Here is a 25,890-nt window from a genome sequence, read left to right on the forward strand (position 1 = left end):
GGGTACGGGCGGGTATACCCATTAAGGGTTTTATTCAAACTCTACTCTCCATACATTTTTATGGGCAGAAGAAGGAAACTGGATCCGCTGCTTTTTTCAGAGTCAAAAAAGTTTGCATCCTCCGGTATTGCACCGAATTTCAAATAAATATGACACGATTGCAACCGAGCGATTGAAATTTAGTGTCTCACTACTACAGAAAATGCAACTATACACAGTTAAAGAAGTTAATGACACACAGTTCTACAATTGTGTCTGCGTGCGTCGTGTATGAAAAGGTCGATACATTGTACACAGATCTGCATATCTCATAAAATGTGTACATATATGTTATATATTTTGTTAAATTATGTAAGTAAAATTAATGTTGAATATACTAATTGCTTTCGTATGTTGAATGTTAAACGAGTTATTGTTTTGTGTATATTATACATGTTCAATTCTTGAATAATGAATGTATAATATTGTATGTTTAATGACTATCAAATATGATTGCTAGCTAATTATAAATCGAAAAAAAAAGATCATACACGATTCTTAAAAAAATCCGTGTACAAAGAGTAACAAACACGGATTTGTATTAAACAGTGATGTATGGTTTCCAAAAATCATACACGGATCACTTATAGAAATTGTCTATATAACCCTAGACATTATACACGATTACTATGACGTTGTAGAAATCACAAGTTTCAGCGCATATTTTTTAGATCTGACATGGTTTGATTGCAGGTACCATATATGTTAGTACTATATAGACACAGTTCTGTAACCGTAAAGATTGTATGGACATTTTCATACACGATGCGTATGACCACAGTCACAATTAAAATCATGAGTCATTAGCTTTTTGGATTGTATATAGTCGTGTTTTATGTAGCAATTAAAACACAAAAAATGATTTTAAAACTCTAATGATTTTCGTGAATCTTCATATCAAATTATTATTAAATAATATAATAAAATAGAAAAAGTACCTCTGATTTTCGACGGTATACACCTATGTTGCATGGATACGGGTACGGGTATCGTGTCGGACACGACACGGGTACGGCGATACGGCAATTCTCAAAAATCAAGGATACGACACGCTTATTATATTGTATGATTAATTTAATAATACTATTATTATATAAATTAAATATAAAAATTCTGGGTTACTTTAAATATAAAAGCTAATAGCTTATAACATCAAAAGTAAAGTGGTTCAGTGGTTAAGGCCTTAGACGTGTACAGATGAATCCCCAGTTCGAATCCAGCTTCCAGCGCTGGGAAAAAAAAAATTTTTGGCGGAGTCCACAGCAGACGCGGTGCACGGTGCAGCAATGGACCAGACGCGCGGTATCCAGGGCGTGTCCAGATGTGTCAGAGCCGTGTCTAAGCCGTATCCAGACGAGTCAAAGCGTGTCGGAGACCGTATCAAAGGAGTAAGGACACGCCACGTAAGACGACGCGCCAGCTGGCGTGTCTGATACGTATCGTGGCCGTGTCAGAGGCGTGTCGGTGTCGGATACGTGTCGGACACGGGTACGGTGGGTTTCTAGGAGTGTCAGGGTAACATAGGTATACACAGATACGAAAAAAAAATTCCGATCCAAACTTTTTTTAAAAAGACGCTTTTAAAAATATTTTTGGAGGGAATGAAACGAGTGCATCACATTTTGAATATTAGCTAATATGTCAAAATCGGGTCTTTAAGATAAGAAAAGAAATTTGTTCTAAAATAGTGTTTTGTAATTAAGACTATGTAATTATGATTGAACGTTCCACCAAAACTAGTCCTTGTTAAATGAAAAGTAGATGCTCACGTTATGTTGAAAAAATTGTCGTCCCATTATTAATGCTGACATTGACCTGTTTTAATATTCTTATTATAATATGATATAATTATTCACCGTAACTTGCTAAGAATTAATGCCTTTTATTTAGATGTTTTAGTACTACGAGGTTATCAAGGAAGCAAAACACTATAAAAATATATATTTCGGAAATTGTGTCGAAAATATTTTATCCAGAAAAAGGTGAAGTATTTTAAAAACCGTGAACATAGTGTAAAGCTCCGACTTTCTAAAATGGTGGAATTGCAACTTAAAAAAATATGAAATAATATGAGACAGAGAAAAATGAAAATTGAAATAATAAGAGATAAAAGAGAGGGAAGGGTAACAGAGGACCCACAAATATTATAGGCAAAATTAATCCACGACTTTCAACACGACTTTAAAAAAATAAAATAAAACTATCTGTTAGCTCAGTAAGATTAAGGTTAGTATATTTTAATAACAAATCAACTGCTGTGATTGTGATGGCATAATTTAGCCACTGTTAGATCTGGGCCATCTAATTAAAATCAAAAGGGATAAAAAAGGCCTTGGATTGGGCTGCTTTCGTCAGGGATAAAAAAGGCCCAGTTGGAACAATTTAAAGGTGAGATGATATGCATCATATAGTTCTTTGAGCAAGAATTAGAGGTGGCTTGAGAGTTGAGACTACAGACTACAGATATTATTTGCAGTAACACAGATTTGGAGCTTGAAATTACAGCGTCGGATGAGAATGAGGGTTGGAATCGGTGCAAGCATTGCTAAGGAAAAGACTTGATCCACATTCAAACTTTGAGTTACTTTAGAGAATATGACTAAAATTTTGTACCATAAAATAAATTGCAACAAAACTTCCTCCCATCAAAATATTTCCACCATAAAATAAATTTCGGGTATATTTAACCAGATACAATTTATTATTATTATTATTATTAGAAGAAATACATCTACAGTTTCATGTCAAGTATTTGGCAAAATGGACACATATTTTTGTTACACTTTTCCCAGTCTCTAAATATTTTTTGAAATTACATTATCAATGGCACATCAATAACCAAAAACTAATTAGTAGGCTGAGTGAGTGATCAATAAAAAACCTAATTTCTTCGCATTGGTTGAAGAGATGAAATGAGATAATCTGATATTAAACATTGAGAAAATAATTAATCAAATGTTCCTCTACAATTCCACCATTTAAGATCTACTCGAACAAGTTGTGCTGATTTCAAAAGCAAAGTTGTTTCATATTAAACATAAAATGTCACAAAGAATTATCATTTTGTTGTAAGTGACCACCATCATCGGCGTCGCTAACAACGAACGGTGTGATACTCAGTGCCCATTTCAGAACCAGCACTGGTACGCATCTCATCTTCCCATTTCTGAAATCTCTTCTTCTTTCAAGGCTATAACCTCTAATTACACCTGTTTGTTCTCATATTTCACTTGATTTGATGATTATCTAGGTATGTATGTGGCTAATCGGGCTTCTTAAAACATCACACAGCTTACTGATAATGTCTACATGTGCAGATCTGGATCGGTAAATTCAAATTAAGTACTGAGTTTGATGGTATATATCATTAATGAATTCATTTGATTTATTTGGCTTTTTGGTGGAACATTTTTTAAATAATTACTGAACTGGGTGGTAAACTGGTAATCAAGCAAAGTTATGCTAAACTGAGAGTCCATTTCATAAATACAATTGAGGGTTGACCGAATTGAACTAATTAGGAGTTAGTCCAACAGCTGAGGAACTTTTATAACTATACCTTTTTCTAATTATTCTGGTCTATGGATCACCACCTACTTAGTTTTATTTTATTTTTACTTCTTTTAAATATATTGTAATTATTTATCTTTCAGGCAGCTGATACTCAAGTTATTTCTGATTATGTTCGGTACTTTCTTCATCAACACACGTAACTTCTATATATATATATATATCTTCATTATCTTTAATGGCATGGAAAATTCTTTTGACCTTTTAGTATCTTCTGATTATATAACCCATCAAATATGTTTTTTTATCAGTTCCTGTGAAACCATATTCAAACACCAAAAGATGATATTGGTTTGATTTGGCTGTTTTAGGTTAATATAATTTCATTGACCAACATTTTGATTTGATAATTACCAAAATTTCTCTCATGTGTAACAGTGTAAGGATAATTAATGTGCATCTTTCTTTTTTTCTTAGTCAAATGCTAGGATTTTCTCATGTGTAGTTAATTATATGGATTGCACTTTCTAAACAAAGATGTTATGACAGTGATGTAGAATTTATTATGATAATCTTTTCAAGCCTCTTGTATTTTTACTATTGTGCATTTGTGCTGATTGGTACCTGGGATTGGAAATCGTAATATTTTTCTCAACAATTGTAAAATACAAGATTTTCAAAGAAGAGAGAGAACATGTTGAGCGCTTCAAATTGATCATTGTGTGAGGGCATGTGTTCCCATATTAAAACATTGTTTTGAAAAATTCTTAAAAAATAGTGAAAGTTCCAAAAAATGTAAAATTTTGTTTCCAAACACGTATTAATATGGAGAACATGTTGAGTGCTTCAGATTTATCATTTGAAAATTAAAAACGCAAAAATAACTTATAAGCATATGCCCTTATATACTTATGTAAGTAGAGTAACCAACCTCTATATCTATATACATAATAAAAGATATTCTAGAAATTGTAAAAATTTAATCTTTAAATATATTTTCATATGAAAAATCATATTCAACGATTTAAATTAATTGTTTAGAATACTAATCATATACATAATACTGTAGTCTCACTCCGACTAAATTATAACATATAAATCCACTTGTAAAATACTTTGCTATTTTGCAAAAATAACTTTATTTGGGTCCCAACAAATAAAATAGTACCTTCGCCATTAAAACAAAAGGGAAGGTACATGACGCTCATCTTTTTATAGTTTGGAATCCAAAATTTCGCTATTGGTATTTACATTTAAATATACGGATAATATTATGAAAGGACCTCTCTGTATATAGAAAAATTGAAGTTCGTCTTTATTTTATATGCATGAAAATTGATATTCCATAAAAGTAATTGAGTTTCAATACTTATTTTCAATAATTGAATCAATCATTTATATTGTCAAACTTAATAATATGACTGAAAATTATTTATAATTTGTAATAATAATTATTCAAAATGTTAGGGGTATACCAAATTTGATGTCCAAAATATAAAATTATTATTTTATTTAGGAACCGCCGATAAAATTTTTGATATATTTTTTATGTCGCATTCTATCTGATGTATTTCATTCGATTTAAAAATGAAATTATTTCTCCAATAAATAGTTTGATTTTTAAGACGAAATTCAAAAAAAATTCTAGTTCAAAATATAGTATAAAAAAGGCACAATGAGAAGAGGATTTTAGGTTTATTCTTGTATTTTCTTGGGATTTTAAAAATCTTATTTGTTTTCTAATTTGTAATAATAATTATTCACAATGTTAGGGGTATACCAAATTTGATGTCCAAAATATAAAATTATTATTTTATTTAGGAACCGCCTATAAAATTTTTGATATATTTTTTATGTCGCATTCTATCTGATGTATTTCATTCGATTTAAAAATGAAATTATTTCTCCAATAAATAGTTTGATTTTTAAGACGAAATTCAAAAAAAAATTCTAGTTCAAAATATAGTATAAAAAAGGCACAATGAGAAGAGGATTTTAGGTTTATTCTTGTATTTTCTTGGGATTTTAAAAATCTTATTTGTTTTCTAATTTGTAATAATAATTATTCACAATGTTAGGGGTATACCAAATTTGATGTCCAAAATATAAAATTATTATTTTATTTAGGAACCGCCTATAAAATTTTTGATATATTTTTTATGTCGCATTCTATCTGATGTATTTCATTCGATTTAAAAATGAAATTATTTCTCCAATAAATAGTTTGATTTTTAAGACGAAATTCAAAAAAAAATTCTAGTTCAAAATATAGTATAAAAAAGGCACAATGAGAAGAGGATTTTAGGTTTATTCTTGTATTTTCTTGGGATTTTAAAAATCTTATTTGTTTTCTCAATTTCATTCCCCAAAAAAGATATATATTAACAAAAAGATAAAAAGTTTCATAATATAAATGGCGCAATTCCATGTATCTCTTAGCTCAGTTAGCAACTTTTAAAAGAAAATTAAGTATACTTGTTTGACGACGATTACAATGATCTACAATTAGATACCTTGAATGTTCTCCAATATTATTTTAGTGAAGTTTTATTGGTCCAGTAAAAGAAGGAGAAATTAATTACTGAGAAAAAAGGAATAAAAATATGCCATCGAGATTTCAGATTCAATTTCAACAGATACATGACAGTAAATTAATTATAGAAAGAACACATACAACAAAAGAAAAAAAGAGAGAAGACAATGACAAATACTAAATAGGAAGAGTAAAATATGAACTGGAGGACTCCGTGCATGGCTCTACCAATACTTTAAATCAAATGAAGGGACATGTGGGCATAAATTGCAGACAAAATCAGCCTTGGAATCATCCACATATCCCCACTCCAAGTTTTGAAGGTTGGTAAGGTATTGTAGCCCTTGAGGAACACCCAATTTATCACATCGATAAATATGGAGTTTTTTAAGAATGGGCATTGCACCCTCCTCTATCTCCCATTCCTCCATTGATAAGGAATAAAGCTCCAAAACTTCTAACTGGCTAAAGCCTCTAGAGGAACAGGTTGTTTTTCGACTTTCGAATGCTTTATGAAGTATGAGAACCTTAAGGCAGCGCAGCTTCTCCAATACTGGCATTATATCCTGCTGGAATTTGTAATCCTCAATTTTGAGATCAATGAGGTGACAGGGGAGCATATCCTCATGTAGCATCTGGGTCAATTTAGTGGTGCTAGGGTAAGAAAGTTCGAGAGATAGAGATTGTAAATGGTTATAAAATAGGAAACCTCTCATGTCAAGTATGTCCAGTACACTATCATCATGGATTATATCGAGATTAGTTAGGTGTTCTAATGTGGACAGAAAAGGGACAACTAAGTTCGATGTAGATGACCTGGCATATAATTGTAATGAACGTAAATTGGGTATATGGGGTAACTCTATCTCCCATGATTGTGTGGGCATCACCTCACCAATAATTTTCAAATTTGTTAATTTTGTAGATGCTGGGAGTTCCAAGTAAGTGTCATAGACATGCCTCAGTGTCTTGATATTCCATGCACTTCTAGGAAACTCAAAATAGTTGCCACCAATTGTTTTTAACCATCTGACTTCAAAGGTCTGCAGAAATTTCATTCTGCCTATCACTTTCTCAAAGAATTCTTGATCATAGTTGTCACTTACCCTCCCTGCAAGACTCAGATATCTTAACTGAGTCAATCCCATAAACATCCCCAACTCTATTATGTTCTCCTCTTTCTCTCTAATGCTTACCACTTTGAGCAGTCTTTGCTTAGAACAATTCGGTATGCTCCCCTTATAAAAGCACAAAAGAGTGCGGAGGTTTGGGCTCATTAAAAGTTGATCACAATCTAGATTGTGAATTGCCACACGGCGTGCCCTGCTCAAACTCATTTTATCATCTGGATTTGTATACACCAGGAGAAAGTTTTCTTCCTTGGCTTTTTGGAGAGCAAGATCTCGTAGCAGATCATGTATGCGTAGAGTTTTGATGGAACCAACATACGATCTGCTATCTACTTGAACCATGCTCCTAGCATAAAATGAGACAAAACAAATTAAGTAAAATGATTAAAGATATCATAAAGAAAATAGTTAGTATTAAAACAATTTAGTTTAATGTTGTATACATAAGTTGTGTATATCATTAAATGTTGATGTAACGTGCTAGGTTGATGTTGTATACATAAGCTGGTTTTATTTAAATAAAGAAAGAGACAAAAAGAAAAGTACTTTGATTTTTTCATGCATAGGAGGATCTGTATAATTTTTACCACTAATTCTTCTATGAATGAAAAAAATTAAGATGCTATATTTTTCCAATATTTTCTACAGAAAAGATTCTCCAATATTTTTCCTATATTTTTACTTTTTCTTTATTTTTTTTGCGATTGGTCAGCTCCAATAGAGTGTCATCACGGAATTCCCAGCCCCATGATAAAATATCAATGTTTGTTATTACTTATTATATTTCTCAAAATATAATTATGAGACTTAACATTTAACATAATAAAATTGTCGGTGCTTGGGCCTACAATTTTTCTTTCTATTATTTTTTTTTCAATTAAAAATTTAATTTAAAGAATATTGAATTAAAACCAGCACGTTAAATCCTTAAATGAAGATGTAATACCTTTGTATAAGATCCTCTAAGAAACTCTCTGCAGTTTCTTCCAATGTTCTGTTATCTTCTTGTGGTATGAAGCCCTCTGCAATCCACATTCGAAGTAAGGATGTGGCATCGATTGTATAGTCTTCCGGAAATGCAGCAAAGTACATGAAGCATGACTTTTGAGCAAATGACAAGTGCTCATAGCTAGTGCCTATGATCTCGTGCAGGTTTATTCCTTCGACGTCATGCCAACGCATTGTCCGGGACATGCTACTCCAAGCAGCATAGGTGCGAGGCTTCTTTGATAAGAGACCACCTAAAACCACCAATGCAAGAGGCAGCCCACCACACATGTGAACAAATTGATCTAGGACATCAGAAAGATCATCAATAGAAATTTTATTTGGATCATGATTAGAAAAAATTATTTTTAACAAAAGCTCTCGGCTTAACTCCTTAGTTAAGCACTTGAGCATGTATGGTTCACTGTTGGGATCCATGCCCTTAGGAACATCAGCGATCCTAGTGGTCATAAGGACTCTACTCCCATTGTTTTTATCTGGAAATGCTGCACTAATTTGAGTCCATAGATCGGTTGTCCAGACATCATCTAGGACTATGAGGTATTTTTTGCCTCCAAGAGATTTGTAAATCTCTGCTAGAATCACTTCTGTTTCATTTGGTTGATCACCAAGCTTTTTGTAAATCTCTGCTAGAATCACTTCTATTTCATTTGGTTGATCACCAAGCTTAAGTTGTTGCGCTATCTTTCTCGAAACATCAATTACTTTGAACTTGTCAGAAATAGCTACCCATATGCGAACTTTAAATTGTTTTACGACATCATCACTGTGAAAATAAAATATTATTGGATATTAGTATATGCAACCGAAATACAAAGACGAAAGACTAGATAAAAATATATAAGTGAATATGGAAAGCGGGTAAATAATAATATATAAGGGTTGGACCATTAGATTGGGGACATCTATATATGTAGATGTGTATGCAACAGGTCAGAAGTTCTCTACTTCTCTCTTCCTATTTTATTTTGTTCTATTGACGGGGCTACTGAAATAATTAATACCTGACCTTCCCAAGTCCAGCTGTTGATCTTGTTGAGCTTTTGCACAATGTCAAGAAAACCCATGTAAAAGTGCGATTTAAAATCAATTTAACAAAATATAATATACTAAAGTTGATTAGAATATATATTAATTTTAGACCTTTTACGCAAACCTCAAAATTATATTAATTTTACATCCACTTTTTTTTTTCTTTTTTAATGCAAACCTCATAAGTATTTCAACAGGGCTAAATTTATCAAGGATATATATTATTCTCATTTTATTATTTAAAATTAAGAAGTCCGATCCCAAATTAATGACCGGAGTTTTGGAAGGTAATTGTCAAATTAAAGTTTTTTTTTATAAGCATGATTGGAGCTATCAGCTTAAATGAAAGAAAAAGAAAAAGATTGTTAAATTAATTAAAAGTTAAAGGAGCCAAGTTCTTACAAGTCAAAAGTATACGAGCCTCGTATCATGACATTATACCTTACCTCATTCTAGATTATAAAATTAGTTAATATTTCTTGGTGTCATTGTGAAACATATATCTCATCTAAATATAAAATTTGAATTTAATAGAGCAATATATTTAAATTCATCATACATTAAGGACTCGAGAAACTATAATTTCAAAAATTGGCCTTTTTCTAATAAAAGACGAGTTTTACATAAAGACAAACATATCAACCATGTTTTCCATTTTAATTATCTGAACTAAAGTGTGTAATTTTATATAAACGAAATAATTGAAAAATATTAATATAGGGACAAAGGTGAATTTGGATCAAATTAATAGTAAATGATACAATTTAATAAATAAAAAAGCGCATACCAATTATACACTTTTTGTGCAAGAGTTGTCTTTCCGAGTCCACCGGTCCCGCAAATTGAGACCACAGAACGTCTCTTGGTGGTCTCATCAAGCAACTTCTTGACAATGCGGTCCTGGTCTGCCTTGAAACCAACAATATCGGGATCAATATCGGGTAGTATCAGTGGCCTGACGGGTAGTTTGATGTCTCCACTGCCGTCGCCCAAATTATTTATTCCATATCTGACTCTGCTGTCTTCGATCTCTTTCATCTTTTCTAGGATTTGGTTTATCTCATTTACAAGGTTGTGTACAGCCGGGAGTTTTTTGGTTATTCTTAGGAAGTTTTTTATGGCCGCCCTCTTGCCGGACTTTGGTGGATTTTGAGGGATCTCCATGAGAAAGGTGTCTATTGCATCTTCTATAGAATAGGCAATATCTCTGACCTCCTTGACCCAATGTTTCTGCCTTTCATCTTTTATTTGCTTCTTGTCAGCATCCTTAAGAAAAGCCTGAATCCGCTCGAGTTCACGGCCGACTTTCTCAACTTTCTTATTGACACTGTATAAGTGTAAAACCTCCTTAACTACAGCATCAGCCAGCTTGCCGAGCACCAAATTTACAATGGTTTCAGCCATCCAGCTTAATTCTCTGTTTTATATGTGAGCTGAAACGAGAGAGTAATTTATATAAGAAATCTGAGAGTGGATATATATTTTGGGTGGTAGATGGACGAACTGTTTTGGGAATATAGCACAGTATTAGATACAGTTGAGAACCCAAAAGCAATAATTTATAAATCCAAGAAACAGCATGTGATGAAGTTACCACAATGATAACAGATGATAGAGAAAACTACTAATCAGATAAACACAGAATGAAATCCAAGATGCTCATCCTTGGTTGATATTTTAGCATGCAGGGTTCCACGACCTACACTTAGTTTGTTCTAACTAGGACTCTCAAATCCAATTGAAAGTGGTGCCTTACCCGGAGAGAAGACAAGCGCCGAGCAGAGACTGTCTATAACGTCCAAGACGTAACAAAGCAACAGAGATCACGAATTGAACACGAACAAGAAAGAAATCTAACTAGTTAGATCTCTCAAATTTTCTCAATAATTTTCTAATCTAACTTGTTACCCTTACTGTCTATTTATAGGTGAAACCCAAGAGAGAAGAATCATTTTAATCTATTACTACACATCTCCAGTTAGTGCGGCTGTAGTTTTCAAGCTTGGTGTTGCGTGCGAGAATATGGAAAAGTATCTGAGCGGACAATATTAAGTGCAAGAATATGGAAAAGTATATATGTGAGAGAGTAGGTGTGTTCATTTTACACTTTACAGCACATGCAGCGGATAACTATTATTTAAAAAGATGCATGTGGGCCTTAATGTTCTACGCACCAAATCTTTTTAAGAGAATCTAAATTATTGCTTGCTTTGCTTTACAAAAAGTGATTTTAAATTACTTTATAGGAACGTTTTTATTGTGGCTGTTGTTTTAAAGTAAAATATACAGCAATTTAGTTCCCTTATTCTTGATAATCGCATAGTTAAACATGACAACTACTTGAACAAATTAATCTTTTTCAATTGACCAAATGTTTTTATAAGGATCAAATATAAACTTTTTAGTAAAAATACTTTTTCTCCATTTTTTATAAAGTGAGTTAAAACTCTCTCCTTTAGTTAAAAACGTGTTAATTATTTGTCTAAAAGAAGTTGCCTAATGAAATTGTATTAAAATTGGAAATATCCGTGCCATAATCCAATTAAAAAATATTTTTAAAATTAATAATAGTTGGCCCACAATACCCAAAATATCCGACCCAATATAATACCTATTTTCCTCAGCAGGTAGCTAGCCTGTTCATTTTCTCCCTTTATTTAATAATTTTATATAGGAACAATGGACCACTGCTTGCTATTGTACCCTATGAATTTCCTTAGCACTCTTAGAGCTCCTTAGCACCTTATGGAGTCTTAAACTTGTCGAAGAAGTGCTCATTTATAAAGTTTAAAACCATTTTCTCAGTCCTCTTTTTGTTCAATTTTCATGAGCTTACCGAATATTTTAAGCCTTAATTTTACATGACTTAACCAATTTTCTTTGAGAAATGGAGAGAAAAGAGGCCGGAATAACTGAAGAGGAAAGAAGCAACCATTTAGAGTTAGATTATTGAGAACAAACTGGCAATCACAAAGGTAGGGATGCAAACGGATTGGATACGGATCCAATAGTGATAAAATTATATTTGTATCCATTTTTATTTTATGGATACCGATACAAATTGCCAAGAATTTTTCACAATTGATCCAATATATAGGCCATGCCAGTTGAGGTTGAGCAAAGACTATAGTCAACTATCAAGACGCCATGGTTTGAGTTGGTCGCACATATGCATGGCTCCGTGAAAATTCCAGTATTAATTGTAGAACTGAAAAGCGAGTCCGCATCGTCTGCATTAACTCAAAATAGCATCTTTTGAGTTAATACATGTCGGTCGTCTGATTGTAAATGGAGTCCATCCGGCTTCCGTCTATAACTTAGGTGCTTTCAATATTAATGCAGATGTAATTCGCACAAATTTTAAAGTTGATCAGACGGTCTAGATACATTAATTTTATTTTTCAGTTAATGTAGAGGATACGAATTCCTAGAAAGCAGAGCCACTTGCCTCAAAAGCAGAAGCTACTGCTTGGCCACAGCATATCTTTTCACGTATTGTGGCAGCAGATTGTCCACAAGCTAGCCATCATTTTTCTCGTGGAGCGATTACCTTCCCCATTTTTTTATTAATAGAAAAAATATATATCGGAAAAAGTTAATAAAATTGGAGAAATTCCAAATCTAAATTTTTTGTTATAGTTTGTAACTCTAGTCAAATTCCTACTTTACCTTCAGCTCGTCCCCTAAAGAAGATTGCTACAGTTTGAACGTTATGGACCATAACGTCCATACTTTTTTTTTTTTAAAAGAGGCATAAGCCCATTTCATATTACTGAAATTGGATAATTATAAAAAAAAAACTAGTCTCAGTGTATCAACAACACCTTGACTAGAAGTCATAAAATCTCAAATCACAAAAATAGCAATAAGTTCATACACCATCATACACCAGCCATAATAAAAGCTAGATCTAAGTTCCAAAAGTAATCCATATTAGCTAGAACTAAGCCACTCATAATGGGGCTAGGGTATATTAGATAGTTAGAGCAAAATGGTAAGGCTTTCATCATCATCCATCAAAGGTCCACAAAGTCCTCACGTCCGTCAGTACGCTGGTGTATCACCATAGGTAATGGCATGAACTGGCTAATAGGAATCGCATCCTCCACTACTGGCATCCACTCTCCAACAGAGTCCTTGGTCTTCTTTTTCAACACACCTATGCAATACAAACAAAGAGATTTTATCATAACAATCAGTGTTCTAGCTGTTTTAACTTGAGCATTATTAAAACACATGTCATTTCGATTTTTCCAAAGTGTCCAAGTGACAGCACTTAGGACAATTAGTAAACCTGTTCGATCTTCATTTTTAAGAGAGTAAGAAAACTGAACCAAACCATCCCAATTATGCCAAAGATGCATTACCTCTTGACTCTTCCCTAACCAAAACCAAACCTGTTGAGCTAAGTTACACATTAGGAACAAATGATCTACTGTTTCATGTTGACCACAAATGTGACATTGGGTGTTACCTATCCAGCCTTTTTTAGAAAGGTTATCTTTGGTCAGAATGAGATTGTGTGTCACTAACCACATGAATATTCTTATTTAATAGAAAGGGAACAATTTTGGTACCACTGATCTAACCAGAACCTAACTTGAGTTTGTATACCAGGAGTATAAGTAGAACTCATATCCCCAATATGACTAATTTTGTTCATAGTAGACCAGAATAGAAAAAGGAAATTTGAATGATTACTAATGTATTTGTTTATAATAAGTGTTTTACAAAGGCCAACATATTCACTATTTTTCAATTTCCACCACCATTTAAGCATAAGGGAAATGTTCATTTGTCTAAGGTCTAGTATGCCTAATCCTCCAAATTTTTTGGCTAACCTAGATGTATACCAGTCTAAAAGGATGTATTTTTTTTTCCTAGAGTTACCTTGCCACAGAAACCTCCTCCTAATTTTGTCTATCAGTTTAATAACAGTGAGAGGTACCTTATACACTGAAATAACATAAAGTGGAATAGCAGTAAGTACTGAATTTAACAATGTAAGTCTACCACCTATAGATAGCATAATGCTTTTCCACAATTGTAGCCTACTTTCTACCTTATCAACTAGGAAAGACCAATCAGAAATTTGTAGTTTTTTATAATGTAATGGAAGTCCTAAATACTTCATTGGAAATTCCCCCCAGGAGCATCTAAACAGGTGATTAAGAGCTGAATTACGATCTATATTTAATGGGAACATTTCTGTTTTATCATAGTTAACTTTGATCCCAGATAAGGATTCAAAGGCTAGCATGGCCCACCATGCAGCTTCCACATTAGCTTCTTGAGCTGTCAGAAAGAGAATTGTGTCATCTGCATAGTGGCAGTTAGTAATGGCTCTACCTTCTATACATTGGGGTCCTAAACCTTGTATAACATTAGCAATTCTACCTTTAGAGAATATTTTACTCAATGTATCTGCAGCTAAGATATATAAAAAGGGAGATAAAGGATCTCCTTGTCTAACTCCTCTTTTACAATAGAAATATTGACTAAGCTCCCCATTAATAGTCAGACATGATTGAGAGCTATGAAGCCATTGGGTAATCCACTGGATCCATCTATTACCAAAATTCCTACCATATAGTATTTCTAACAGATATTCCCAATTAATCTTATCATAAGCTTTTTCAAAGTCTATTTTAATAACTACCCCAGCTTGCTTATTAGTATGACAAGAATGCAACTTTTGGCTAAGTTTTTTCAACTTATTGGACCAACTTTTGGCTATATAACTTAGTGACCAGATTCACAAACTCCTCCTTTTCAGTCCAGATTGGATCAAATCGAAATATTGGAGGGGGTGGTCATAACGTCCATACTGTAGCAATAGTTTTTGGGTTTTGATTTTCATATATGTTAAAATCTAACATTGATACTTTATTTTTAAGTTTTCAATTTCATTTAAATTTTTTAAATCAAAATTGAAATATAAATGAGATTGAAATTGTTCAAATTTTGATATTTGGCTTTCAAATATATTCAAATGAGATTGAAATTAAAAAGTAAATTTATAGATTAGTTATTCGTCATATACATAGTCTAACAATCAAATCTCGTATAGGTTTGATTATTGTTTCATTATGCACAAAAAAATATTAATTCTAGTGGTAAAAGCACATGGTCTCTATGTGATGGGTTCGAAACCCAAATGGGAAAAATCATTTGTTGTAATAACAAGAGTATTAAATAGTTGGGTGGCTTGACCTCTAACCTTTACTAAAAAAAAAAATATAAATTACAAATTATTCAAATTTTATGCTATGGTAAATATTTTTTATGAGCACTATATATAAATCATATATATAATACTCATAATTTTTTATAACATATATGAAAATGAAACCAAAAAAAAAAATGCTATAGTATGTAAGTTATGGTACTGTAGCATTTTGTTTTGTTTACGGAACTGGGCTGAGGGTAAAGTAGAAATTTGACTGGACGTTATTGTTTTCTTAGATTTGAAATTTCAAATCTAAAAAATCTGTTTCAGGCGCCCCCAATTCTTTTAATTTCTTTTTCTTTTTTTTACACAAAAAAAAAGGCTGAAAGCGTAATTCATTACTGAAATATTTAATTACAGTCACCGAAAGACTACCAAAGAAGACATCTTCCTGGTAACTGTTTGTCTTGTACCAAAAGACAAACTTTCAAACTCTTTTGTACCGCTGTTCCACTAGAATCTCCTCAGAGCATCTTTTTATGTGTATATATCTAATTAAGGAAGACTGGATATTTTCAGTTTAAAAATGTAAAGTCAAATACAAGAATGGTTCTAACTAAATATAAAAAAAGTGAGAGAGAGAAACGATACACCAATAGAGACAGAGAAACTTAGCTTGGTGGTCACTACCAAGAATTTTTTTTTTTTAGAAAAAAGAGAGACTTACTTGTTTGTGCGCCACAAACTTTGGCAAGTGAAGGAATAATGTCTTTTTTTGCCATGTTTCACTAGCAGTTCTAGACCTCATCACTAGTAGAAAATATATAAATAGCATCGTTCCATTCAAATCAGATGTATCAAATATGAGATACTAATAGCTTTTATGATCGGACGAATTTAAAAAAAACATCCTTAAAAATTACAAGATCGGACATCTCTATAAAGCCGATTATTATATGGTCTGGACCATGGTCACAAAATTTGTAAATTAATCGCGAATTATTCAGTTGACTGAAATTTGACCGAATTATCATGAATAATTTTCAGATTTTACAAACTTTTTCCGAATTTCCAAATTATTCACAAAATTTTACCAGAATATGTTTTTTTTTGGTTTGTTTTTTGTTTCCTTGTAGGTCTGAGATCTCTGCTTCAGATGATTCTGAATCATTTCCAAATTATATCAGAATTATTTCTAAATAACGAATTATTTACTTTGCCAAATCGAATCTGAATAATTCATCTGTCACTATGGTTTGCACTATGATTATCAGCCTTTTAATATTGACCGATCATAATGTTGCGTAATTTGGGTCAGCTGACCCGTTTTGATCAGCTGCTCTTTTTTATATCCTGATACAATCCAGTACTTTCTTAATGGGGGTATCAGAATTTCGCCAAGTCCCGCTCCTCATTTTCATTTCCGCATCCCGTTTACCATTTTGGCCTCTCTCTAAGTTACATGAGCTGCTCTGCCTCTCTCCTCTGCTCACCATTAGAGTTCTCTCTCTCTCTCTCTCTCTCTTCGCCCCTTTCGTATTCAGGTAGTCTCTCACTTCGCTCCTCTCGCCTTATTGCTTCATTTGAAAATTGTTTACCTTTTGGGAGCATGGATTTCATTTGTTCATAAGCGATCTTTGTTGGTAACTGGTAAATGTAATTGATGACACTTGAGTATCTCGTTTATTATTCATTGAGAAAATTGCAGTCCGAAAAAAAAAAAAGTTATTCTTCTGAACTCTGTCTCTCTTCTCTTATTACATTTTGGACCTTTGAGATGCATCTAATTGGTTTACGACAATTTAATTTGGTACTTTCTGATACCATGGCCATCATTAATTTGGGACAATGTAATCGAGATGCATCTAGTTGGTTTCTGGCAGATGAGTTATTCTCTGTTCTCTGTTTAGAGAGTAATAAATTAGTTATTTTCTTGTAGTTATTAACCCTGGCCACATGTGCAAGGGGTTGATCTCTACATGGACCTCTTTGAGGATAAGGTACTGTTGTTGTTATCTGGTACTGGTACTTCCATGACTGGTACAGTTTTTATATGATGGGCAGGAATTGTTACCAAAGTCTACTCTAAGACCTGGTACAGTTTTTGTACCTAATGCTCCTTAAAACTTGACATAATTTTTAAACAAATTTTAGCTAACACAATGGATGACGTGTTTCTTTCATTTCTACCCCTGGCACACATTCTTGACCTGATTGAAGAATACTTTTTCCACAAGGGTGTTTCTGTTGGCTATTACCAAGGTGTACTTTGTAATTTTACATCTCTTTTTCTATTCCCAGTTATTATTCAATCTCATGCTGATAGGGCTGAAAACGGAGCCGGATTATCCGTTCCAAATCCGCTCCGTATTCGATTCAGATCCGAATACGGATAAACGGATTCGGATAATTTCCGGATCCGGATATTTATCTGTTATAGAATATTGATTCGGATACGAATACGGTTATTATTTCATAAACGGAACGGATATCCGGGATATCCGCGAAACCCATTAAGCTATACTCCATTCGCTGAATCCACGTGACTTTCCTAAAAGCTACTTTTTGCCTCTTCACTTTTTCCCAAGGGCAAGATAGATGCACGTGGGTTTTGAACCATTGTGGCAAGAGGTTGTATTATATATATAGAGTTAGGCTGGGGTGCTATGGATAGCATAGTGGCCTCTATGCTACGGCTCAATATTCGAGTTTTCAAAATCCAAACGGTCGATCCGAACCGTTCATCTTATTCTCCATATTAATATCTGCTTGGAGACCAAATTTTACATTTTTCTGAATTTTTTTACTATTTATTAAGTATTTTATAAAATTGTTGATCCAACGGTGGCTGCACAAAACAGTAAAACCGTTGGATTAGCGATTTTCAAAGTGGCTTAATAAATAGTAAAAAAATTCAGAAAATTATAAAATTTGGTCTCCAAGCAGATATTAATATGGAGAATAAGATGAACGGTTCGGATCGACCGTTTGGATTTTGAAAACTTAAATATTGAGCCGTAGCACGGGAGGCCACTATGCTATCCATAGCACCCCAGCCTAACTCTCTATATATAAAGGTATTACTTAATAGTAAAAGTTGTGGGACTATTGGAATAATTTGAAAACCGGATCAGAGCTTGCTTTTCTTTACAAGTAGTCAAAGATAATCTGAGCCTATTTATTGGTCCATTATATCCTCTCTAATTTGAAAACATGTACTGTCAGTTTTTATAAACTATATCCTCTCTCATTTTTGTATTTATTTATTAATTAATTAATATTATTATTTTAAAGTTCATATAACTCAATATCCGATAATTATCCGTTTTGTATTTGTATTCAAATCCGTATCCGTAGATTATCCGCTCCGTATTCTTATCCGTTTAAGAAGGATATGGTTTTGAATTTTGATATCCGTTTACTATCCGTATCCGTATTCGTATCCGCTCATTATCCGACGGATGCGGATATGGTATAGCATTATCCGCTCCGTATCCGCTCCGTTTTCACCCCTACATGCTCATGTAAAAGGGGTGCTTAATATGAATATTTTAGATACACTTGCTGTGAAAATTGAGGGTAAATATTTTAACAGAGCAGTTTAGCTTCATGCAGCGCACTAACCATATGCACCTCTGTTTTTTTTTTTTTGAGGGGGTTGCATCTCTGTTTTGATTCGATTCTATAGTCCGTGCGCTGGACCAGTATGCTCTGTAGTATTCTACAGTGGGGCCTAGATTTACTCTCAGTCGGATCAAATTTAATCCGGTGCCTAGTTAGACTGTAATGATTCCTTTAAGATTCGCGGAAGGTCAAAAGAACAGTCTGGATAATCTCATATATTGTAGAGAACAGTTCCTCTGTATTAACTACAGAGGATACGAATTCCCGTGAGCTGCATGAAGCCAAAACTGCTTCGTTATAATCTTTACCCAAAATTGAGCATTACCTTGACCTCATATTATAGCAACTCAAATCAACTAAACTCTCATAATTAAATCCATAAACTGTAATTACAAAACAATTTAGTAACAAACAACATTTCAGGCTACCTCTAGTCTTTGGGAATTCAAAATAATGCGTGGTATCGAAGAAGGACGGGTCCACACAATACACTGGAAGCACGAATTTCCGATGTCATTTCTGAACCATATTATCACCACCCCAATACCATTACCATTTCTCTTCAAATTGAGATTTCGATACCTCTTAAACGCTTCCTCTGATACAATTGAGAACTCCTCTGGGGTAATCCCAGCTACCATCTAGTATTTCCGGGAAGAACTACTACTCATGGTTAGACTTACACAGGGATCGAAGGAATTGAATTGGAACTGGAATTTGGTCTTTAGAAAGAGAGATTGTGGAAGGGAGAGAGAAGGGAAGAGCTGAGAGTGGTGCCATGTGTGCACAAAATAGTGTGAAACGTGGCACTTTCAATTCTGATGCGCTTTGACCTGTCCCTTTCAAATTTTGTTTGAATTCATATCAGAATCGTACTTTTTTTTTTTAAATATGGAGTTCTGGACCGTTAGATCAGAATACGCAGAGATATTAAAGGAGTTTTTGTAATTTAATTATGATCGGACGGTGCGGATCTAAACAGATATATTTTGTTCTCATAGGATATGGATTCCAATTAAGACTATGTTGCTATGCAGAGCGTAGATCGGTCCGCACTATCAATTGATATTTTATTTTTAAATTTAATATTTAATCTGAATGGCTAAACATGCTAAAAAAGTTACTTGAAGACTATATTTTATATATTTTTAATTTTTTTATTATTTTAGATAAGTAAAAAATTACTACTTCATTTTGAATGGTCGATTGATAATCTACCTATCAAATTTCTTTTGTTAAAATATAAAAGATAACAGTTTCAATTTCAAAAATAGATATGAATACAGATACGAATTATTCATATACGTTTTTATTTTTATTTTCGGATATCCGCAAAAATATCCGTTTAAGTAGCAGTGTTGTAAATAACGATATGCGGTCATCGGACGGGCAAGATACCGCCAAACAATTAATCGAGAATAATCAGTCATAATCGGAAATAATCGATGGATTAATAAAAAAATTCATGCCGGTTTGATTACCGCCAATGACTAATTGGTCGATTAATTGACTTAAACGGACATTTTTTACGACACGGATAAGTAGAGATGCTAGCTTCTTCTCTTCCCTTATTTTTCCAAATTCCTTAAATTAGTGATTCCCATTTCTCCCAAATTACTTAAATTAGGGGAGAAATTGACGAAAACATCAAATGGCGATCTCTACTCTAGTGTTAGGTGCATGATTTTTCTTCATAAAACATTGCAAGGACAAATATATTTTATTTCACAAGAAATCTTGACAAACTTTATGAAAATATAAACTGACACTTAAGACATGTTATTAGATTTATGCATAATGTAACATCCTTACATATTATCTCCCTCTTATGTAATTTAAACAAAAGAAAAAACACCTCAGTACTTGAGTACCCTTCAAAATTTCAGAAACTATTCAATGATTTATTCACTCCTTACTATACTGCGATTCTACATTGATTTTTCCTGAAATAAATTATTACGAGCTCGTAAAAGAAATTTGGAATTAGTATTTTGAGGACATAAAGAAGTTTTATTTCTGATGACCTGATTATTGTAATTACATTTATTAAAAAAAATGTCCGTACTTTTATATGTTTTAATGAGAAGAATAATTTGTTGAATAATAAATTAATTTTGTTACAATATCTGAATTATGTATTCGAACTATATCCGTATCTGTTTAATATCCAATATGTATATGTATCCGTTTAATATTCAATCTATATTTGTATTGACAAAATAATTAAATACCGATGTAAAGAATATTCAACAAATCTGTATCTATATTGAGCCATTGATCAATGATGAGACTTAATCTTATATCACACATTATTCAACAAAAGTGTTACGGATGTAAAGCATGCAAGCAGTAAGCAAGTTCTCGTTCACGATTTGCCTACCAATATATTTTTATTAAAGCAAAAACAAACAAAAAGTTGTGAATTGGAAAAAGAGAAGGTACATGTTAAATATCAATTGGCAATTTAGCACACTTGTTTATCTATGTATTTATTTCTTGGTCTAATTTGTATTTCATTTTTACATATTGATCACACAATCCTGATAATACTGAAACCTATAAAGCCTACAATAATTACCAGTACATTTAAACTCTCCAATCCTTTCAATTCTCTCTGTTTGTGCATAAGGGAGACGGCACAATTACTTACCAGTTACCAGTTACCAGTAAAAGCCTTCCTATATATAACTAAATGTGAGCCAAAACTAAAAATGGGCCTTAGCTAGTTTACTTTACCAAATTACCCTTTGTATCCTTGAAATTCTTGTCCTCCAATCACAGCCTCTATTGGTGCCGAATGAAGACAAGGAAGAAGAAGAAAAGGTAAAGAAGTTTATTGAGTTAAGATTATACTCACTGGTTCCTTGCTGTCAATTTGAGAAATCCGATGTATAACTTTTGCTATGATAACCTGATGCTTTATTGTTAAATCTTTTGTAAAATTAATGTTGTGGCATTCAACAGGCATGTATCCCGATATTATAGATTGTAAATAATAGTATAGAAAAGGATTTATACAGATTCAGTGTTGATTTCAAACTTTGATTAATTATAATACTGATATAATAAATGCTACATTATGAAATATACATTCTGTCATTCTGGCATGCTATAGCATCAATGATTTAAAGGCCTTAATTTTGGAGTTCAGGCCTAATGACAACCTTTCCTGGTAATCCTCAGAAGAAGTAAAAGGAAGAAAAGAAGGTGCGAAGAGCAGGGCTTCATTTACAAAATCTCCAAAATTGTTATATATTATATATGCTATAATCACTAGTGGAGAACATACAATTAGTGTCGCCTTAAAAAACCGACACTAATACATTAGTATCGGCTATTTACAAAAAACCGACACTAATAATATTAGTGTCGGCTATTTAGATATAGCCGACACTAATAATTGAGAATTAGTGTCGGCTGTTATAAACAGCCGACACTAATGTATTAGTGTCGGCTATTTATAAACAACTGTTACGTTACGAAATTTTTACAATTAAATTCAAATGATTTAATAGAAGGAATCGATAAATCATGTTAATAAAATGGAAGTTTAAACCTTAATTAAGGTTTCCCTAAATAAGTAAGTTAATTGTGAATTGAAATCGCGTCGAAATTTCGAGATTTCGGAACTTTATAGGCTCAGTGCGGATGGGGTCCATCCGCAGTGCGGGTAAGTGTCCATCCGCAGTGCGGGTAAGGGTCCATCCGCAGTGCGGGTGGGGTGCATCCGCACTCATGAAATTCTGTGTTGGTCCAAAATCGGCTAAGTAGTGAGTGCGGATGGAGTCCATCCGCAGTGCGGGTAAGGGTCCATCCGCAGTGCGGGTAAAGGGCCATCCGCAGTGCGGGTGGGGTTCATTCGCACTAGGCTCGGATTTTCTTGATTTTGGTCTGAAAACTTTCTAAGTCCCGAGTGCGGGTCAAGCCACCCGCAGTGCGGATGGGGGCATCCGCACTCAGGGTGATTTTTGCCCTAAAACTCAAATCCAACCTTCTCTCTCTCTCACTTCACCATTTCCCCATTATTTCATGATTTTCGGCCAAAGAGAAGGAAAAGAGTGCGAGAACTTTCCGTTTCTTTCAGACTCCCGATTGTTGCGAGAAATTGAGTTTGGAACCGAGAAAGCAGCCGAGGATCTCTCCGAACCCTCCTATTTGGTATTTCTTTCTCTCCTTCTTTCTTTCGAAAACTCGAATTTTCTCGATTTCTCAGATTCTCGTTTTAAACCCGAGATTTGTGTTCGAATTGCTCGAGGATTAGTTCCTCTACACTCCTTACTAGTTTGTTTGCCAATATTTTTCCCGATTTCTTTCGATTTATGAAATCTGATTTCTAGGGTTTCGTGCCAAAATTGAAAGTTGGCATAATCGTGATTTGATTTGCTTAACCCGACCAATTAGACTTGTAATCGGTAGGGTTGCCTCCTGATCGTGAATTTTTAGAACATTTAACGACTGATTTGAGATTTTGACCAAATTAGGGTTAACCAAACGGTGGATTGAATTGAACCGAGAACCAAAGTAGTGAAACGGTGATTGATGGTTACCAAATGGAGAGTTTGTATGGTCCAGAGGACCTAGATGAGATCTTGTGTGATTTTAGAGGATTTTGGTAAGAAATAAGGAACCGAACGAATTGATACCAAAAACATAGGAATTGATTAGAGAAGGTATAAGCCCTAGAGGTAACTCGAGTAAACCTCTCGATCCTGAACCAATGTTAAACCAAGTATACGTATAATATAGGTGTAGGCTCGGTCGAGCAAGAAATTGCGAGACAATACGAGACGTCCGATCCTTAAATTAAGCGGTACGCTCGTCATACTAAGGTGCGGGATTCTTGGACTTGTTTGATACTTTATTTTCAGGAATTAAACTGTGTTTTCGTTTGTCATGTTGAATATCATTGATTGCATCACTGAATTGCGTAGAGCATTTGCATAGCCCAATCAAATTAAACTCGAATTGATCTGAATTGAATGATTTGCATACTGGTATGGTTATAGGTTATGTCGATCTATTGTGATCTGATTTTGATTTAAAGTCACCACGAGTGGAATTGATATGTGTGTGAATGGATTTACGAAGTTAAGCACTTGGATCCAATTAATTTGCCAAGTCGGGCTGTATGCTGACTTGGATTCCCAGGATCCTAAATGGCCTTAGGTGAACGGCCCTCGATATTCCCAGTACCGGTTGGGACGAGGGAGGGTGATTATGTTATGAGATGTGTGATTGGAAATCGTGGTTGACTTGTGTAACGTCTATGGCTCGGTAGCATTTTCCTACGTGTTAATGCATTTGAACGGTCGATTGAATATGACGAATATTGGAAACGATTCTAAAGTGGATTTTCTTTACATGATTTGAACCAGACCTTAATAAACTGTTAAGCCAAGCGGTTGCAGATGGGTGTCAGATAAAGGGTCCAGCGGTTGGCCATCTGTAGGTGTCAGTAACCCTACAGATGTGGGTTTGATAATGGTTCAGCTCGAAAGAACATCTGTAATTGCTACAAGCCCTATTGAATTGAGTTATTGAATTGAGTTAAGCCAAAATATATGTTGTGTTTGAAATTCATCTTGGAAATTCTGTAAACTGTGTTTCGGGTTGATTAAACTGTTGTCGAGCATTGGCATGCTGTTATTTATGATTATATATATATTTGTTTGAACTGTTATTGTTTGGGTTTCATTGTTGAATATAGAGTTTGATTGCAAGTCCAATAATTCAAATGTGGCAAATTCGCACTGAGAATTTATTCTCACCCCCACCCTTCCGGTTATTTTACAGGTACGGGTGCGATTGATTCCGGAGAGGCACGCGAGCAGTAGGCCTTATAGTTTACCATTTACTTGACCCTAGTTATGTTTTGGTTGTTTAGTTTTAGGGTAGGCCTCGTGGTTAGTATCCGGATGAGATACTTTTGTTGTATTATATGCTGACCAGACTGTGTACTCTGATATATATATTAGAAACTTGTTTGAATTGCTTGTTGTTTGGTTTGAAATGTGAGTAGCCTTGTAAGCATACACGGCGTTGTATGCTTACGGCGGGGGACTGTTACGACCCGTGGCCGCGGGTTGTGACAACAACCGACACTAATACTTAACAATTAGTGTCGGCTCTTTATAAACAGCCGACACTAATACATTAGTGTCGCCTTTTTATAAACAGCCGACACTAATTCTCAGTTATTAGTGTCAGCTATTTATAGACAACCGACATTAAAGCTAAAAAAAAAATTTCATTTTAAGTCCTGCGCACCTCTTTCAAACGCACGCCTAGGGTTTAAAACATCTCTTTCACTTCGCTTCACGCTTCTCTCCGATCTGTTCTTCTCAAACCGAGCCGCTTCTAGGCGAATACCAGAAGATCTTCTCAAACCGAGCATGCTTCAGTCCAAGGGGCATAACTTTTGATCCGTCCGTCGGATCGGGCTGAAATTTTGACAGGAGCTCCGCAGCCCCAAATCAATATTGATTTACTTTCCAGCCCGATCTGACCGTCGGATATAGATTTTTCGAATTTTCTTTACAATTTCAGTCCGATCTAACTTATAGTCTTTATAATTTTAGAGTTTTTAGGGTCTTTTATGTATTTTTTATGTATTTTCTGTTTTAGGTTTGTATTTAAACAGATTTTATGTATTTTCTATTTTAGGGTTTGCACAAACCATTTATAAGAATAACAATAAATGAGCAATTTGGATGATATTTTATTTAGTGAGTGTTATTTGTAAATTATGATGAATTATTTGATATCTTTGTTTTATATATAGTTCAGCAAAAATATATGAGCATTCCAGAACAAAAATTTTCATTTTTAGAATTTCCTATGATTTA

At 33.7% G+C, this 25,890-nt stretch overlaps 1 protein-coding gene across 4 annotated transcripts in view; it reads right to left on the bottom strand.

Annotated features, from left to right (window-relative positions):
- Positions 1–6,142: 6,142 nt before the first annotated feature.
- LOC144557203 (disease resistance protein RPP13-like) overlaps positions 6,143–25,890 on the bottom strand; it is a 187,614-nt gene continuing 167,866 nt past the window's right edge. For 2 of the 4 annotated variants that reach the window (XM_078305740.1, XM_078305739.1), the window contains exons 4-6: positions 8,159–8,986; positions 6,317–7,558; positions 6,143–6,284 (exon numbers count right to left, since the gene is read on the bottom strand). In XM_078305740.1, the coding sequence (XP_078161866.1) occupies positions 6,260–6,284; positions 6,317–7,558; positions 8,159–8,986 (2,095 nt within the window). In that variant the 3' untranslated portion in view covers positions 6,143–6,259. Of the gene's footprint in view, positions 7,559–8,158; positions 8,987–10,039; positions 10,686–11,008; positions 11,161–25,890 lie in introns of those variants that run through there. The other 2 variants (XM_078305741.1, XM_078305742.1) reach the window with 2 other exon arrangements.

Source organism: Carex rostrata, chromosome 7 (assembly GCF_964058835.1).
Source record: "Carex rostrata chromosome 7, lpCarRost1.2, whole genome shotgun sequence".
NCBI classification, from domain to species: Eukaryota; Viridiplantae; Streptophyta; class Magnoliopsida; order Poales; family Cyperaceae; genus Carex; species Carex rostrata.